The sequence below is a fragment of the Protomyctophum parallelum genome (assembly GCF_964188405.1).
Source record: "Protomyctophum parallelum genome assembly, chromosome: 14".
In the NCBI taxonomy this organism is placed as follows: domain Eukaryota; kingdom Metazoa; phylum Chordata; class Actinopteri; order Myctophiformes; family Myctophidae; genus Protomyctophum; species Protomyctophum parallelum.
Window position 1 is genome coordinate 46,913,591 of NC_139709.1, and position 18,898 is coordinate 46,932,488.

At 42.5% G+C, this 18,898-nt stretch overlaps 2 protein-coding genes across 7 annotated transcripts in view; both read left to right on the plus strand.

Annotated features, from left to right (window-relative positions):
• Positions 1 to 726: 726 nt before the first annotated feature.
• Positions 727 to 12,734, plus strand: LOC310870035 (calcium-activated potassium channel subunit beta-2-like). 6 transcript variants are annotated; one of them, XM_083781052.1, is made up of 7 exons: positions 738 to 832; positions 3,769 to 3,970; positions 4,499 to 4,588; positions 5,118 to 5,240; positions 5,757 to 5,930; positions 6,762 to 6,957; positions 9,819 to 12,734. In XM_083781052.1, exons 4-7 carry the CDS (start codon positions 5,182 to 5,184, stop codon positions 10,104 to 10,106), a joined length of 717 nt encoding a protein of 238 aa, XP_083637178.1. In that variant the 5' UTR covers positions 738 to 832; positions 3,769 to 3,970; positions 4,499 to 4,588; positions 5,118 to 5,181; the 3' UTR covers positions 10,107 to 12,734. The 6 variants fall into 6 exon arrangements, with proteins under 6 accessions (XP_083637180.1, XP_083637178.1, XP_083637183.1 ...); XM_083781057.1 differs by having other exon boundaries at positions 5,900 to 5,930; XM_083781054.1 differs by lacking the exon at positions 3,769 to 3,970 and having other exon boundaries at positions 727 to 832.
• A 2,863-nt stretch (positions 12,735 to 15,597) lies between these two features.
• LOC310870131 (phosphatidylinositol 4,5-bisphosphate 3-kinase catalytic subunit alpha isoform) overlaps positions 15,598 to 18,898 on the plus strand; it is a 33,715-nt gene continuing 30,414 nt past the window's right edge. Inside the window, exons 1-2 of the mRNA XM_083781201.1 lie at positions 15,598 to 15,861; positions 16,946 to 17,366. Coding sequence (XP_083637327.1) covers positions 17,015 to 17,366 — 352 coding nt within the window. The 5' untranslated portion in view covers positions 15,598 to 15,861; positions 16,946 to 17,014. The remainder of the gene's footprint in view (positions 15,862 to 16,945; positions 17,367 to 18,898) is intronic.

Genomic DNA, 18,898 nt, shown 5'->3' on the forward strand with positions numbered 1-18,898 from the left:
CATGCAGAAACTTTGCCCTGTTTTTTGCGCTCGCTGCATTTACAAGATTTCCGTATATATAAACATTCAGATTTCAAATATAAAGTACTCACAAAGTGTCCCACGGGTGTTAGTTAGTAGCAGCGCCAGCGATTAGAATTGCTGCGTCCCGCGTTGTTTAATAAAAAAGCATTTTTGTCCGAGCTCCCCGGCTACTTTTTTCAAACGGGGTTCGTTTGGGAAATCCACAGTTGCACACCGGGAGCGCACTCGCCTATTAGTCTGTATTGGCAGGGCGGTCAGCGTACCTATATCGAACACACCGAGTGCCACCCTCCTCCCGACCGATAGGTGCGCGTAGTTGAAAGCCAATGGCAAAATAACACCTCGGATAAAAATGCTTTTTATTAAACAACGCGGGATGCAGAAATTCTGATCGCTGGAGCTGCAACTAACTAACACCCGTGGGACAAATTGTGAGTACTTTATATTTGAAATCTGAATGTTTATATATACGGAAATCTTGTAAATGCAGCGAGCGCAAAAAACAGGGTGAAGTTTCTTCATGACTCTCGTATGAATACGAGAGTCATGAACCATGGGTAGCTGTACAGTTGAGTTGAGATTCATTGTAGCCTCCTTCAGTTCACCAACTCACGCAGGAGGGCATTGTGACGGTGCATTCCTATTACGGCATCCTGTTCACAGTCACTTGAGTTTAAATAAGAGGTAGGCCTACCGTAGCTAGCTGCTGTTCCCGAGAGTGCAGAACATGTTGGAGTGAGAGAGAGAGCCTTCATGCTGACAGTTGAATCCCCAAACTGGGATTATTTTAACAAGCTCCCAATCAGAGGTAGGACCTCACACTGTCACACATCACTCACAGTATGTCTGGCTAGTATCTACGCTACAACTAAAGGCCGTTATTTTACTCTGACTCTGATGTAAATTACTCTAGATTTGAGATTTCAGTGTCTGTACCACATGGCAAACAGCCAGGCTATATGAGAAAGAAGACAAACGATTCTTTATGGTTTATGGTTTAATAGGTTTTTTCTTCATTTTAATAGATTCAGGAAGGCCTACAGTAAGGCAGCTTTTAATTTCAAAACACATTTTACAATGCACCTTTAAAGCAAAACAACACAGTGTCACATGCCTAAACTGAATTACAAATGAATAGATTTAGCATTTGAAGATTAAATTGATTTAACCTTAGGCCTACACTGTAAAAATAACAAAATCACACTCGTCTGAAGTGAGGCGTCCAGATTTTTGGGGACATGTTGATGTTCTCATGTCCGTGAAAAATGACACAGCCTAAATGTATTACGAGATGTATTTATATCAGCGAGATGATGTACTGATTTACCCTAAACAAACATTAAAGTCCATTTGGCTGGCACAAATTACATTATAATTTACCCTTAAACAAACAGTAAAGTCCATTTGGCTGGCACAAATTACATTATAATTTACCCTTAAACAAACATTAAAGTCCATTTGGCTGGCACAAATTACATTATAATTTACCCTTAAACAAACATTAAAGTCCATAGACTTGGCTGGCCTATGTAATTTTGGAAAGCCATGCAAAAAAATGAAACATCATTGTTAATTTAAATAAGAGAGCCTACAAATGGAACTAAATGGCCCTATGTAAAACATGTAAAATATGCACAGCATATGGGTCACATGCATGCTGTGCATGCAACATGCATACAATGTTGCCTCTATGAAAATGTTGTGCAAGGGCTATGTGTAAACTCAGCAGCACCATGCAGTACACCTGGCCACACAATAATAATCACGTCACGTCAGGCCAGTAAATGCTTCCCAAGATATTCTTCATCAAAGAGTCGCCTGATGGGAGCTAAGCTGTGAAATCCACTGTGGTCCCCCCTTGCACGTAATGTCATTGTCATGTTACAGTTACAGTCACATTCACTGTTGTCTTGGCAAGCTAGCCTGTTGCCTCCCACAATTTTCAAATGCTTCCGTCATACATATACTGTATATAGGCCTAGCATTCGAAAATTGTCGAGTAGTTGTCTGGCTACGCGAGATTACTGTAGCTTGTGCCTCAGCCAATTCACTGCCTCACAGGGTGTCTGCCCACTTTACGAGGGTCACAGATCCTTGTTATGGAGGACATTGGGACCCTGAAGGCCCATAAAACCTGGGTTCTTCTTAAGTTCACCTGATTCTTGGATGTCAGGCTACCACAAAGGGAAGGAACTTAAATATTTTGACCTTTGACCTACACATTCATTTATGTATTTGTGTTTTTATTTTATTCATGTGTTTATTTAATTTTAGTTATTTTATCTAATTGTGGCAGAAATGGTCCTCCATATTAAAGCTCCACTAAGGAACTTTCCTCTTCTACACCCGATTTGACCTGGGTTTCCTTTTTTTATTACCATTGAGCTAATAGAGTCTGACTGCTTGATTAGGGGATAAATTCATGTCAAACCAGAAACAGGATTGTGTCAAAGGTCATGTCTCACCTAGACAGAGGGCAATGACTCAATAGAAGAACAGGGAGACAAAATACAATCAACCCAATTGTTATATTGTATTAACATAGTACATACCATACATATTGGACAAAATTTAAATGTATTCCTTAAAAAAGTTACATAATACCGCTTCATCCATAACTTGTGGCCTAGGACATATAGTTCATTTAAAGATATTATGGGACTATGTGAACCATAGCATCCTGTAGTGGCTAGCAGTACTGAGAGTACTAAGCATCTCGCTGCTCGCTCAACCACAGTCCCTCTGCTGTCTGCAGTGCCTTGTGAACCTTCAGCCGCCGGAGTACGAATGCATATGACGTCAATCTGTAATTAGAATAGCTCATACTGACCATGAAATAACCAAGTTTCACGTCATTTGCGCATTTTTGTCCATGCAGCCAACCCTTTCATCCACAATGTTCACAATTTTTCATTTTCATATTGTTGGAAGAACATTTCTGGTGTGTTTTCTTTAATCACATAATGAAATGTATATCAATGTCAGATTTAAAATAATAATAATAATAATATAATTATTCATTATATATACAGTATATTTTTATGTAATAGAGGATATGCGCGTGACATCATCATCATACACGGATGTTATGCAGGAACGCCTACAAGTGGCAATAAACTACTTTCTGGCCTTGACAGCCCATACATCCAAACAGAAATCTGATCTGATTGCATTAAGCTACATTAAACAACGTTAAACTCACTTTGCCACTCACGTTGCAGCCGTGCCAAAGTCATGCACTGAGCCCAAAGTCATGCACTGCGCTTGAAAGTGACTCTACCTGTTCCAGCTTTCACACGACTGCCACTGGTCGTTCCTTATGTGATTAGGGCAGAAGGTCACCTGCACCAGATAGTTCAGCCTCTGTGGAGCGTGAAGCACTCCTGTATCATTTGCTGAACTCAAATGCCTTTAATAGCAATGCCAAAGTCTGAGAGCCGGTAGACAGAGTCCAGGCAGTCAAACTGACTGTGTGTGTCCCTGTTTAGCTGAAATCAATACAGTTATGTGTGGAACTTGAGGCACTCCAGAGGTAATAATTGTTAGCATGCTTTTTGCTCATGAGAAATGTTGTACGTTTTGATGATACTACTGTCATTAAAACTGAATGTACTCTGTTGCTAGAAAGTATGCATGCACATGGCCGGCCTTTTTGTTGTGCGATATTGAAGCTGATTCTAAGTATAAGTTGTAGCTTCGGATTTCTTTTGGTAGTATTGTATTACATTGACGTTCTTTTCTCAGCAACATTTGTCGGTAAAGCAGCTGGGAGTGAAATTCAGCAAGGAAATTACTCATCCAAGGGGAACTTGTGTATTGGCGTGTTCCTCTCTCTCACTCCCTTTGCTGCTCCTGGGGGAAATGTCTCATCCCTTACTAGAGTGAATGAAGTCATGTTTATTATGTTTACATGGAGTTGGACGCCATAATGCAGACGATGTACAGTGTAAGTAACACAAGCCTTTATACTGTATAGCTGACAGATGACAACTGTAAAAAGAATGATTAGACGAGATATGATTCTTTTCACAAGGTCATATTTTGGATTTATAGGCTTTAATACTAAATTATTATACATAATCATATAATTATTTATAGACAGCACGGCTTATCATCGTTCAAATTTATTTCAGCTAATTTATGTCTTTTGTTTGTGCATTTCTTATATTGCGAAATGGACAAGTCAGACGTGCAACACGCGGTCTCCTATATTACTTATGAATAACGGCCTGGCAATCTTCAAAGTGGGTTTTCATCGACCCTCACCTTAGTGCTGACCCTGGGGTGAACCAAACCTAATAACTCACAATGCCTGGGTCATGTCTGCACACGAATCAGGGACTGAAACCTAATAATTTATGCTTCATCGTATGAACCGTGTAACTGATTTTCATCCATTCTTTTTTTGCGTTAATGCCTTTTAGCCTAACAAAGCTGCTTGGCACTGAATGCTGTGTTCGTTTCAAAACCGCAGGAGGACCCAGACAGAAACGGCAGTGTGGCACCACGAGGGGACCCAATGAGTTTGTGTTGACAGCACTAGGAGCCGTCCACACTGCTGCAGGTATGTCTCTCAGCAGCATTAACACCTTTCATCTGTTGCTATCCATCAGCTTGTCTCAACTTAACAGCAGTTCTTTGTGTTTCAAAACGACTTGTTTGCCTGGTTTGCACTGACCCCGTGAGCCTTGTGTGAGAGGGCTCTGCTGTGTTCCATGTGTTTAGGCTGCATCACATACTGAGGCTTCTTGTTGTAACGGTGTGTCGTTGTTTATATAGGGTTGTAAATTAGTAAATACATATTGTTTCCTTTGTGCAAACGTGGATTTATTTTACGAGGCCAGTGTTTGATATGCACCAGAGGTACAGTATATTTTGTACCGCTCTTTATCTAAAACAAAAAGAGCTCCTTATTACTTATTCACCTGCTTACTTTATCTAAATGAAAGTGAGCAGGTTTTCTTTTCAAAAGAAATAGAGGAGAAAAAAAGTGCAGTTTATATGTTCAGGTGTACAGTGGACTACATTTACATAGATGTTTTATGGTTTGGGACGGATGGACGTAAATCAACTCTATAACTCTTCCCACTCAGGTCTTTTCAACAACCTTTCCGCTCCCCCCAGGGGAGCAGAGTAAGTCGTGGGTCATCAGGGAAAATGTTCTTCGTGGCAGGAGCCAGAAATGCTCAGGCAGGAGGACAAAGTAACAGCAGAAGGTAATGTGACTGTCTATAATAACTTTATATCAGTTATCGGCTCTGATCCAGTGATTCCCAACCTGTGGGCCCACTGGTGAGTTGTGAGGATATTGCAGGTGGGCCCCCAAATAATAATGGAAAAACACTTATGCCCCCCTTGATCATACTACAGCGTAGATGCAAAAGCATCAAAAGTACAAGCTCGAAAGGTGGTGTGAAGCTATGAGTTTTGAGCTTGTAGAAATCTTGGACATAATGAGGCTTCCACCCGACAGGGACGATATAAAAACAAAACAATGGTATTTGTTCTTTAAAGCCTTGAAAAATGTGTTCCCATTGTGACAGATAAATAGGAACTTAAAGTATACTACGTTATTTCCATTGATCGAATCTGGAACCTAATCGACCCTGATCCGGTAAAGGTTGAGAACTGCTCTAATAACCTTACCATGTGCTCCTCTCCTCCACCACTATACACTCTTTCAGCTCATGCCATTTAATGCCTTCAAATTATGCTTTTGAATTCCCTATCAGCCGGTCATTCTACCAGAAGACTCCTAAGGGTGAGGTTTTGGACAAGAAGAAGCCTGTGACCGCCCTGAGGGCTGGTGAGGACCGGGCCATCTTCCTGGGTCTGGGAATGATCCTTTCCTCTGTTGCCATGTACTTTGTCCTAGGCATCACCATACTGCGCTCCTACTCAGACAGGTACCCACACTAAGCACTTCTCCTACTCTGACAGGTAGCTGCACTATGCACTCCTCCTACGCTGACAGGTAACCACACTATACACTCCTACACACAGACAGGTACCCATACTGTGCTCCTACCCAGACCGGTACCATTACTGTGCTCCTACACAGCAAAGATTCTTGAGCCAGTGGGCCACATTTGTTTTCACCCGGTCCTGTGATGTGACTCATATTTTGTCAGTCAGCTGAGGTGTGTTTTCTTACTCACTGCTTACAGATGTTGTTGTTGTTACAGTGTTGTTTTGAAATGATATAATGAATGGGGTGTATACAATTATATGACACATAAATAACTAGGCAATCCTTTCCACAGCTGAGCTGACCCTGCTGGGTCGAATCCAACCTCAGGCACTTTTATTGCATCTCTTTCCCACCTTTCGAGTCCCTCTGCTGTCCTAAAATAAACAAAATATACAATGTCGTTGAAAGAAAATAGTCTACAATTATATGATGTGCTCGTTTGGGGCATGGCTGCCGTTCAGAACACATGCCAATAGGGAGCTGACCAATTCTGGATAACACCTGCACTTCCTTGGGTTATCACTCCTCAATCCTCAGCAATAAACACATGCCAAGTGTTAAGTCCACCGGATGAGCGGTTCGCAAGATAGTGTGCCTGCAACTGAGTGGGCTGACTCTCAAGAACCGTTCAACCGATTGACTCCACATTCCACACTTAGCTATTTCTTGAGTCAGTCAGCCCCCAAGTGTGAAGATATGTGAAGGACATGTAGTCCTTAAATTGTTTGGCGCATTAAAATGTGATTCTCATTCCATCCCGCCGCAGTGCATGGACAGAGGAGGGCATATGTGTTGTCGTCAACTCGTCCATCACGGCGGACATGAACTGCTCCTACAGCTGCGGGTCGGACTGCTGGCGGGCCTCCAAGTATCCCTGTCTGCAGGTGTATGTCAGCGTCAACAGCACAGGCCGCGTGGGACGCTTGTCCCACAACGAGGAGACACAGGACTCTAACTCTGAGGTGAGTACAGCGAGCGTCCCAGGGAACCCTCTGAGAGTGGCTGAACCCAGGGGTAGAAGTAGGCTACCCAGGGGTAGAAGTAGGCAATACCACCATGTAGAAATACCGGTAACTAGTAAAATGTTCAACCGATGTACTATGAATCCACCCATCGAATGCACAGGAATTACTATAAATGTCCCCCATCGTATGGGCTCAGACTGCATAATTCAGATAGTCTGAGGAGATGAGATTACCCAAATTACTCACTAATGCCCATCTAATGGTGCGCTTTTTACTATTGGTTTGTTCTCCTAGCCACCCCCGCCCACCTTTTCAGAGGGGGGTAAGTGAAAATTACAAAAGTATTACTCATCTTTTTTTTGAGTGGTGCAACCACTCCAAGGAACAGCAATGTCCCTATGGGACTATGGGACTATGTGACTATGTCCCAATGTTTAGTACCAGTAGGGGCAAAAGTGGCGCTGTTGTGCCAGAAACAGAGAGAGAGAGATAGTGTTGCACTGTTGCCTGCTAATTAGAGAGAGAGAGAGAGAGAGATAGAGAGACAGGGGGAGAGGGCGAGGGGAGAGGGGATTTGCACCACTCAGTTTCACACGGGTGTGATTTTTTTATATATCTATCTTTCAAAAATAGTATAAAATAAAGCTTAACTGGTTAATATATGTCTTGTAATAATAATCCCAGCAAAGTAACTAGTGACTAAGGTTTTCAGATAATTGTAAAGAGTTTTTTGGGGGGTTTTTTTAAGTACCATATTTGCCTCTGAGATGTAATGGAATAGAATTATAAAGTTATATAAGTAAACTTAAAAGTATAGCTCAAAATTGAACTTTAGCACAGTAGTTAAGTAAACGTGTACTAGTTACTTTGCACCACTGGCTGAACCATAACGTTGGCACATGCTGTCAGATGCCGTCTTGGTTGCCTAATTTAGACCAACTCTGGGTACCTTCCAAGAAAACTTTATCGGACCTGGATTACTTCCCAGACACGTGAAAGGCCATGAATATTTTGTCAGCATGACAGATCTATTTGGGGTTATTCAACATTTCTGTTGATTTTCCGAGTAAAAATGTCTTGTAACCTTCTGATTTTCTTTAACGCCCACACACAATGCAGCAGGTCAATCATGCTTGCTCGGTGTGGTGAAAATGCCGGGTCCACTGAGTACAGCAGCGTATGTTTTGAATTGTTTCCCAAAGGGAGTGCCATGTTTTTGGAAACGGCAGCAATGTGAGGCGCCGAGCATCTATTTTGCACGCACGTGTTCACATGTGGTTGTTGAGAGCTGATATATTTTCATTTTGAACCTGTTCTGTAAAGTTGTTTTTGTAATTGAGTCCAGAACTCGAACTTGAGTCCTGGCTAGGATTTGAGTCCAACTTGAATCACAGTAACCCATGACTTGTGACCTGACTTGGACTCAACAATCTCTGACTTTGCATTGATGTCAAGTCTGTCCGAACACATTTTTTAAAGTGACGTTCAGGATTTCACTGTGTAGAGTTCACTTACGGTAAATGATATGGTATGTGTGCCAAAGGAGGGTGATTGGATGAATGACATGAATTTGATTTGTGCCAATAATGTGTGCACTTTGACACAGCCTTGAAGCAATGTGTATTGGTGGAGCAAACATGGTCATCTACACTCTTCCCAGACCAAAAGTAGAGGATAGCCATGACAAAAGACTATACACATGGGGGGGAAATTCTTATCATAACCTAGTTTATTGGTGACCTTTTTCCCCAGCTGAAACAAACAAATAACGCTTCCAAATATCTGAGTTGAAAATATATCAGCTCTCAGCACAGGCCTTAGGCATTTTCACCACAACGAGCAAGCATGATTGACCTGCTGCATTGTGTGTGTGTGTGTGTGTGTGTGTGTGTGTGTGTGTGTGTGTGTGTGTGTGTGAGGACCGTGTCCCTAGACTCCCCACAAGTATGGTCAAATTTGAGAAATAGACATCAGTGAGGACCACATTTTCCTGGTCCTCATGAGATAAATGGTTATTTTATGGTTAAAAAAAACATGATTTTTACAGATACGTTTACAATTAGGAAAATATTCAGTTTGTTGGGGTTAGGATCAGGATTAGACATTTATATTAGATATTAGGTTTAGGGGTCGGAATTAGAAGTGAAACCTGATTTATACTATAGTTGCGTGCCAGACTCATGCACCCAAAAATATCTGATCTATAGTGCGTCACCGCCCCCTTTCAGAACGACGAGTGGCCCAGGAAACTATTCCCCATTAATTTTCCACATAGGCTTTTCAAAAAGTATCTATTTAAAGACGTTTACACCACAGACAAAGTCAACTCGGATCGTGACAAATCAGGACAACAAACACAATGTTTTGGACAGATCAAATATTAGAAAGAAGAAAAAAAAGGCAGGGTACAACACCTTTTGTTATGTTTTTCTTCTTACTAATTATTAGATCGGCCCAAAACATTGTGTTCATTGTCATGATTTGTCACGAGGCGAATTGGCTTTGTCTGCGGTGTAAACGTCTTTAAATAAATACGTTTTGAAAAGCCTATGGGGAAAATGACTGGGGAATTATTTCCTGGGCCACTCGTCGTTCTGTAAGGGGGCGGGACTGTGACGCTCTATAAGCTCTGTTAGCTGTAACAAGGACTATACACATTGGGGGAAATTCTTATCATAACCAACTGAGTTGAAAATATATCAGCTCTCAGCACCCACAGGCTCTTAGGTGTGTGTGTGTGTGTGTGTGTGTGTGTGTGTGTGTGTGTGTGTGTGTGTGTGTGTGTGTGTGTGTGTGTGTGTGTGTGTGTGTGTGTGTGTGTGTGTTCGTGTGCGTGCCACAATCTCCTATCCCTGCAGTGCTTATATGTGCCGAAGTGCCTGAAGGACAGCTGGCTCATGCACGCCATGGTCATGAACATCTCGGAGCGCCTGCAGGTGCACCAGCAGGTGCCCTGCTACTACGACCCAGACGACCAGCAGCAGGGTGTCGTCCTCCTGACCCGCATCTATGGACACAGTGCCGTCTTCCACTCGCTCTTCTGGCCCTCCTGCATGCTCACGGGAGGGGCCCTGATCATCCTGATGGTCAAACTGACACAGTACCTCTCCACACTGTCCGAGGAGATTGTGAAGTTCAAGCGGTGATAGCCTTGGATCAAGACTATACCACAGATGCATTTTATCGAGTCCGACTTTTGCTTTCTTATCTTCTATGATAATGACCAAGACTAAGATAGTCTTGGGCCCTAGCCCCCCTATAGTCAATGGACATCCATGCGCAAATTCCATACTTCTCTGGCCGCCCCGTCACTACCGTCCGTCACTGAGGCATACAGGGAACTTCTGACAGAATCCGACATAGACGGGATCAAAACACATATCTATTGAAAAGAACAGAATAATGCAGTGCATACAGGTTCCTAATGTCTACATGGCTACAGTGTCTGTCGGTGGTAGAGATGAAGACTATCATAAGACACGAAAGAAAATGTCTGACTCGATAAAATACACCTACGATAGTTTCGATCCAAGGCTAATGCAGTGAAAGCGGTGGGTGGCGGAGGGCCAGCAGCTGACGGGAGCCACCCCCCATCATGTGCCGGAGATGACACTAAGACATGAAAGGGATTATTTTAACCAAATGACCCCCCCTCACCTCCTCCTCCTCTTGCAACTTCTCCGCTCTGGCGGGAGACATTTAGAACAGCCGGCTTCTTTTCCACACCGACGATGGAATGGTTTTTTTAAAGGGCACTGAATGTTCGAGACAGCTAACTGTCAAGCGTGTCACCTCGCTGGCGGTTAACGCGGAGCAGCCGTGAAGATGACTTTTAGTGTGCATGCTGTCCAAGAGCAAGCGAAAACACTTGTTAAAATGTTAACAAGGGAGCTCGGTGTACCTTGTTGTGGAATCCTGAACATGGCATTTTACAGACTGAGCATGTGTTTGTTCTTTCACCCCCAGGTGATAATACCGAGCTGAATGTGAACTGACAGAGGAAGACTATGTTATGCTTTCTTGCTTGTAGATTTGCTATTTTTGCCCGCGCGTCACGGTCGTACGATGAAGTATAAATCAGACTCATGTTGGCAGTTGATTCTGTTGACTGTGCTAAATGGTGTGACTTTTCCAAATCAGATCGTTTTGATACCCTGTGTGATTGTTATGAAACACACAATAAAGCATTGTTTTTTACCCACATTCCCAGTGAAATAATTATGTTTTCCAGGCAAATACCCAACATAATCAGTGACTTATTGAACGGATGTATAACTTAGAACACTAGAGATAAATATTAACCACTTTAACCCTAGTCTCTCGAGACAGACTGTGGGTTCTCAGATTGCTTTAACCCTGACTCCATTTTTGACATGTTTCAGCACATCTACAAGCTCATAGATCTAATCTATAAGATCTGATATGGGGGGGGGGGGGGTATGGCTGGTTACGTGGTTAACATATAGTTTACCAAATTACTCCAATTTGTGCCAAGACGTCTCCAGAATTACTTTTTTTGAGGTGTGCACACAACCAGGTAGAATGCTCACAATGTCACTGGCTTTCAAGTTTTTCAAGTAGTGCAAATAATAATTGGCCCGATTTTGCTAACTTTAACACCACAAAACACATGAACTTTATAGGCCTGCATACACATTGGGTACCTAGATCAGTGGTTCTCAAAGTGGGGTCTGGGGACCCCCAGTGGTCCATGAGGGGGTTCTAGGGGGTCCCCAGCTAATTAGGAACCAATATGACCCTGCATGCAGGTCTGTAACTGAGTGTACAAATGGAACCAAATGGACCCAGAGTTATGGGGGTCTGTGGCCCAAACTGGGGGTCCTTGAAATGTAAAAGTTTGAGAACCATGCACTGATCTCAATTAGTAGCTTTTGTGGGAATGGTGGTAAAGATACTGATAGTGTTATCAATGCGGAACTTGAGAAACATAATTTGGACACGGACCCGCATTTGATACACAGTTGTATCCCTGGTACCAGCGCTGTTTAGATGAGAGAGTTGCGACAACTCCGTTCACTTCGTGGGTCCAGTCCAATGTCTTCTATAGACTATTAGACTTCTATTGGCGAAGAGCATGGCATAGTGTCATTAAGTCCTGGGCCGGAAGTTGATAGAATGTACTGGACTCAGCCCAGCTGATCTTAAATCCCTTTATTTTAGATCGTTTTTTGTAATAGTACAACATAAACATTACAGAGACTTTAGTTGTCACTGGTTGCACACCTAAAATTGCTGATATCTGCCGCGTTCTCATTGAAAACAGTGTATTTCAAACTCCACCTTGTCACACTGCATACTGTAGCTGCATGAGCAGTGCTCTAGTGCTATTATCTGCCCCCTCAATGACGCCACTCTCTTAGTCTACACCACTCTGCCTGGTACTACATCATAAGATCCTCTGTGTAAATATTACTCTCAGTCTCAGAGTGTATTTTGTATACTATACAGTATGTTGTTGTTTTTTTGTTTTCTTTTTACTGTTGAGTGACAAAACAATGTTGCCCAATATGAAAATCATCTGGGGACCCCCTCAAAACCACATGATGAGAACCACTGAATTAAACAATGCTACTGCAATACATTTAGGCGAGCCATTTGCTATACTGAATGTAGACTACCTGGCAGCACTGTTAAACACAGCTGTTGCCACATGAGTGATGTCTCATAAGAATAAACCATTGTATGATGAAAGCTGTTGTTTAAATATTTCATTAGACGTGATCGATGATTTGAATAACAAAACTGCAAAGTGATCTTGTCTCATTTATTCCCTCTCCTTTTCAGTGGTGTAAGAAGTAGGCTATTCAGATGTGTTACTGAAGTAAAAGTAAAGTCCTGTATTATAAAGTAAAGGTAATTGGCTTAAAAATGTACTTAAAGTACTCATTATTCAGAATGTTCCTTTTCACAATTATTTTTCAAAATATAAAAGAACAATCTCAAAATGTTTAAAAAAAATAGCGTATCTACAACCTACAATACAATGTGACACGTGAGCTTGTAGATTTTATATTTTTAATAGCTGAAGTATAAAGGAAGCATTAAAGAATAGAAAGACTTAAGTAAATTACCATACCTACTTATTTATTTTTTGTAGGGTAAGTGATATTTTTTGGTTAAAACATAAAAGCTAAAGCTATATATTGTTGCGACCAGTTATTAACTATGGAATCGTGAATAAAGTAATTTATCTATGGAGAATAACATGGGGTCATCTTAAAATCTTTTCATATAAGCATTGTGGTCCAAAAATAAACAAGCTGTCTCTGCGTTATTGTCAGGGAGGTGTCTCTGTATCGTTTGCAACAGTCAGTCACTCATATCATATATGATACAGTCTGTTTCTAGCAAAAATGTAACTAATTCAGTAGCAGTAACAATAGCGTTTTCTCTCAGTCAGTCGATTCTTCATACCCATATTGAGTGAAACGGCCAGGATGACATGTTTATTGTGCAAACACAGTACTTATATGAGGCGATCTCATATATTCCTGCATATAACTTCCGGGTATGATGATGATGTCACATGCATACCCTCTATTGTGCCCAGGTCTCGTGACATCACTATGACATCAGGGATGATAGTAAATCAGGGATCATATCATAGTAAATGCGACCTGCTGTCGCAATTAAGCCCATATATGGAGATCCCTGATGTCATCAATATTATATATAATATATATGGATGGTTCTGACATACTGTACGTGTATGTCAGATCCGGTTCTGACATTCCATATGTTGATCCTTCCCCATCCATACTTCCTCTTCGATGTCAACCTTTTGACTGATACCTGTCCATTTAAACTCTAAACGGGCGTGCCCCAAAGTTGTTTGTGCAGCCGCGCCTGGCAGCCAGCCAACCTGTGCCCTCATCAAACCCTGTACACTCAAGACACTGCCACTGCTGCCACCCTTAGATCTCCATACATGGAGCTGTTCTGTTCTGTTCTGACATTCCATTGTTGATCTGACCTCATCCTGTACACTCAAGGCACGCTCCATATATGGCCAGTGCACGCGCCCTCGCCCTCGGGCGTCTTACTGGTGAGGTGATACTTTGCTATAGAGTTTGTTCAGTAACTAACAATCATTTTCGCCTTGATGAAGACCTCTCATGGTCAAAACACATTGGCAGTTGCCTTTTAATTCAACGAAGGATATCCCTCTTTTTACTCCAGTGTCTGTTTTTCTACATTTTCAGGAATAGGTTGCAAAATTATAATTATCAGCTTCATTTTTATAGTCTTCCAGTTACAGTTTTGTCTTTGTTTGTGTCACCACTTCCAATTTCTCTTGTTGAATCTGTATGCTCCTGATTGGATGAAATTCATGGTATTCTGACCTGAAAATGTAGCCTATTTTCTGTTTAATGATAAGCTAGAGAGACATGGAGAGCTGTTACTGAACAAACAAACACTATAAAGAGTACTATCAGAATATAGAGCTATTTAACACTTATTTTAACCAAATAAAAATAGCAAATGGTCTAATGCCTTCCTGGAATTTGATTCCTGCTGTAGAAATATTTGTCTTGGGGCTTTGCATTACTACTGTACCTACAAATAGAACATTGTCTTGATGACTCATGAGCACATGACTCTGGCAGATATACTGTATACTGTAGGCTAAGGCTATACGAAACGAACCATTCAACTTACAGTAGCTGTGTAGGCTATACAGGCTGACCACCGGTCCACCACTGATAAGTTATCAGTGGTGGACTGATAACGGATAACGGATAATTACGGTTAATTAATTGACATTAATTAATTGACATTAATTAACATTATTAACCGTTAATAACCGTTAATATCGTTTTCTAATCATAAATATGAAATAAAATTACAAAATGAGTCCATCACACAATAATGGTGTTGGGGGGCAATTCATTAGAATGCCTCTCAGCCAATCACAATGCCAGCCTCTGTAGACATTTTTAAAGCTCAGCTCAAGACCCACTTCTACAACATTGCTTTTAATTGATCTTTTATTTTATTTTGTTATTCATGTCCTCACTGAATTACTGCTTTTTTATTTTTTTATGTCGTTGCCTTGCTTTTCTTTTATTCTCCATTGTTCTGTAAAGCACTTTGAGCTGCATTTCATGTCATGAAAGGTGCTATATACAAATAAACTTTTATTATTATTATTATTATTATGTCATGTCAAAGCATTGACATGCTATAACAATGAAATTGAAGTGGGAAATGTAACCGAAATTAAACTGCGACGGCCGACGACAAGCTTCAGGCTATTCCTAAACCCAGCGAAACCATGAATAGGCAGAGCATAGAGAAGAGAATTAAAAACAAATAGGCTACATAATGGTATTTTTGACTGAAAACTTTCACTTTTATTGCCAAGAGTAGGCCTACTTATACTTTGAAGTACTGGAGTTGTGTAGCTACTTTTGTCCAACACCGGTGGACTTTTTATTTGATGTAATATAGTATTTTCTACACTGTGGTATGGTATTGCTACTTTTACTTAAAGTAAAAAGAGTACTTTCTCCACCAGTAGGTGGTGGGCGGTCCGTTAGGTTATGATGAGCCTGATGCTGCTGCTGCTACGCTAGCCGACGCTGTGTTGAAGCTAAGCACTTCGCTAGCATTGACACTGCTTGTGTTTATGTGGGGAATGGAATGGCACGATGATGATGGACAACAACACGATGGAGCTCCTTTACAAGCGTCTTCCTCAGCGATACACTGACAGCATCATCAACAGCTACCGTTAGAGGGATCAGGGACCGACGACAGGGGCCCTTTGTCGTGGGGTGTCCCCTGCCCTGCCCTCCCCGGTGCGGTGGTCCCCCTCAGCCGTGTGGATGGACGCGAGCCCAGCGACGCCCGGCGGTCCAGAGGTCTAGGACGGGACGGGTACCTCCTCCTCCTTCTCTAGCTAATGCTAATGCTAAACGCTCCAGCTGTCTGCATAGTATTGGCGGCTAACCCGGCTAGCTGCTCTCTGCTAGCTTGGCTAGCTGGCTGGCGTTACATTTGGGTGGTTTAGTGTTTTTTTTCTGCTTGTGAAATTATGTGTCGAGACTGAGTCAGCTTCATATATCCACAACATGGTTTGCGAGATATTATATATATATATATATAAATATAGTTGTGTGCATTTTACTGCGAGGAGTGCTAAAATGTAGCTTGTGTTTGTTGCACAGTTGAACTTGGGGGAACATATCTAGCATGTCCCATATTTTATCAAGGAGAGGGAACAGGAATGCAACATGATAGCATGTAGTGTTAGCCGCTGATGCTAACCACTGTTAGCTGGTTTGTTTACATTGTTTCGTATCCGTTTCATGCCACATCTGTATTGATAGTTTACACGAACTGACGCATATTATGCTGCGTACTTTGGACACACGCTGGAATACAGTTTAGCGCCGTACTTGCCAAATCGTAGAGTGTTTATATTTAGTTTTTATTATTTATCCTTTATGACAGTTGTTAGCGTTAGCTAACTTTAGAATGGACGTGGGGACGTCCCCAGCTCCTTTATGGGCAGTTGGATCATTAGCAAAGTTAGCAATGACATTTAAAAATGGGCATATCATGTGTTTGTTGTTGTCACCAGTGTCACACCTGCCACTTTATACGTCATACAATTTTTTTTTTGGCTAACATTATGTTAGCGGGTGGGGGTGTCTAATGTTAATGCAACCAAGCTAATGTAATTTACATTACAACACACCCACGCCCAGGGGTATCCTTCCATTTCTCTCTATAAAGTAACCAAGGTATGACCCATCCTGATGATGATATTTGGTTTCTTTGCATGTACGTTCTTTTTCTGCTGTCATCGTGAAAATCTGCCTCCACTCTAATCATGTTTTACCATAAACATCTTGCACGATTATAATCGGGTCACTGGCTCTGATGTAATAATAATCTCTCTCTCTCTCTCTCTCTCTCTCTCTCTCTCTCTCTCTCTCTCTCTCTCTCTCTCTCTCAGTGGATAGACATTACTCAAGCTAATTACCAGGCGTTGTGCTGAAGACAACAGACTAGCGGCACCACCACCATGCCTCCCAGGCCGTCCTCGGGGGAGCTATGGGGGATGCACTTGATGCCCCCCAGCATCCAGGTGGACTGTCTGCTGCCGAACGGCATGATCCTGACGCTCGAGTGCCTCCGGGAGGCCACGCTGATCACAGTCAAACACGAGCTCTTCAAGGAGGCGCGGAAGTACCCGCTGCACCACCTGCTCCAGGAGGAGACCTCCTACATCTTCGTCAGCGTCACCCAGGAGGCGGAGCGGGAGGAGTTCTACGACGAGACCCGGAGGCTGTGTGACCTCCGGCTCTTCCAGGCCTTCCTCAAAGTCATCGAGCCAGTGGGCAACAGGGAAGAGAAAATCCTCAACAGAGAGATTGGTATGATGTCGCTCACTGGCTGCTGTGGCTCGGGTTGAGGAGGTGGCCGGGCAATTTACCGAAAATATAGCAAAACTCACATTTAGAAGCTTAGACTTTTTTCTCTCGAATTCGAAGAATCGACACAAAGAAATTCAAGAGCATTTTTCTTAATCTACTATTAACCACAATATGATATACTTCATTGTACAATGGTGGCATACAAAAGTTTTAAATAATTCTATTTTATATTGATTTGAGTTCCAGACCCCCAGGAACGTGCCCACGGGGGCGGGCCGGTTCCGGTGTGCTGCCCCGTGTCCGAAACGGACACTGTACTGGCACACCCGAAATCATCATATATATATATATATATATATATATATATACACAGTTAATATGTGTTTGTGTGTGTGTGTGTGTTAGGTTGCGCACAGGTGGTGAAAAACAACCATGCTGTTTTTGAGCTCATACCCAGCCAGGCAGGCAGGCACCCACGCACCCACGCACCCACGCACCCACGCACACACACACACACACACACACACACACACACACACACACACACACACACACACACACACACACACACACACACATAGCTCCGTAAGGGAGTGGTTGCACCACTCAAAAAATAGGATGCAATCACTCACTGCCAGCCTACTGATTGTTCCCGGACTGGCCAACCTGCAGGCTTCTCTGTGGGGTGGAGGCAGCTAGCAGCATCTTCCATCCTGAGTTATCTAAACATACACATGTTCTGCCCAGTCTCTAGTCTGTACTGCACCAGATATGTTCCTTTTTTCACTGAGACCAAGTTGTAGTGGTCCTTGAGGTGGAGAGGATTTTTGTCCAACCTTACCTAGCAAAGCAACCAATGTCATATCATTGAGAGGTTAGAGGGGTCGGGACCACGGACGGGACTTGACAAAGTGGAATTGCATATCGTCGTTGTTGGGGTAGAAACCTTATGTCCAAAACATCAGGATTCAAATTCAAAAGTAGCAGATCTACAAGCTGAAAATGGATATTTTTGTGTGAAGCTGTACAAGTATGATCAAGTAGGGTGTTACTTTACGAAAATACACAAGAATTAGAATATTGAGATAGGCGGTTTCTACCCGATGGCAGCGATATTGTGTTAGGGATTTTAGTCCATTATTATGATATGACATGCTGCCTTTCAGATCCAAATGGTAATGAAAGTGCATGCTTTTTATTAATATTATTTTTATATTATTATTGGGTTGGTGCCCCAGTCTCCATCCTCCGTGAGGAGGAAGCCCAAAAGCCTTCGATGAGGCCTTTAGGAGGGCCATTCGAGCCACAAGCCTGCAGTACCACTGTTGCCCAGGTGGAGCCTGCAGAACCATTGCGGCTCAAGAAACCACCACTCCTGAATGAAGTGTCTGGTGCTGGGATTCTGGTGCAACGCACAGGTTCTGGAGGTACTCCTGGTCAGAGCAGGAGTGGACCTGGTGAGACGTAGGAGGGGCCTGGACAGGAGTCAACACACAGAGCCTAGTCCCTCCACATGCCAGAATTGTGCCTCC

Bases quoted from the DNA above. Each gene is read 5' to 3' on its own strand.
- LOC310870035 (XM_083781054.1), top strand. From the start codon at position 5,182: ATGTTCTTCGTGGCAGGAGCCAGAAATGCTCAGGCAGGAGGACAAAGT. The intron at 5,931-6,761 runs GTACCCACACTA...ATCCCGCCGCAG, and splicing joins CTGCGCTCCTACTCAGACAG to TGCATGGACAGAGGAGGGCA. The intron at 6,958-9,818 runs GTGAGTACAGCG...CTATCCCTGCAG, and splicing joins CACAGGACTCTAACTCTGAG to TGCTTATATGTGCCGAAGTG.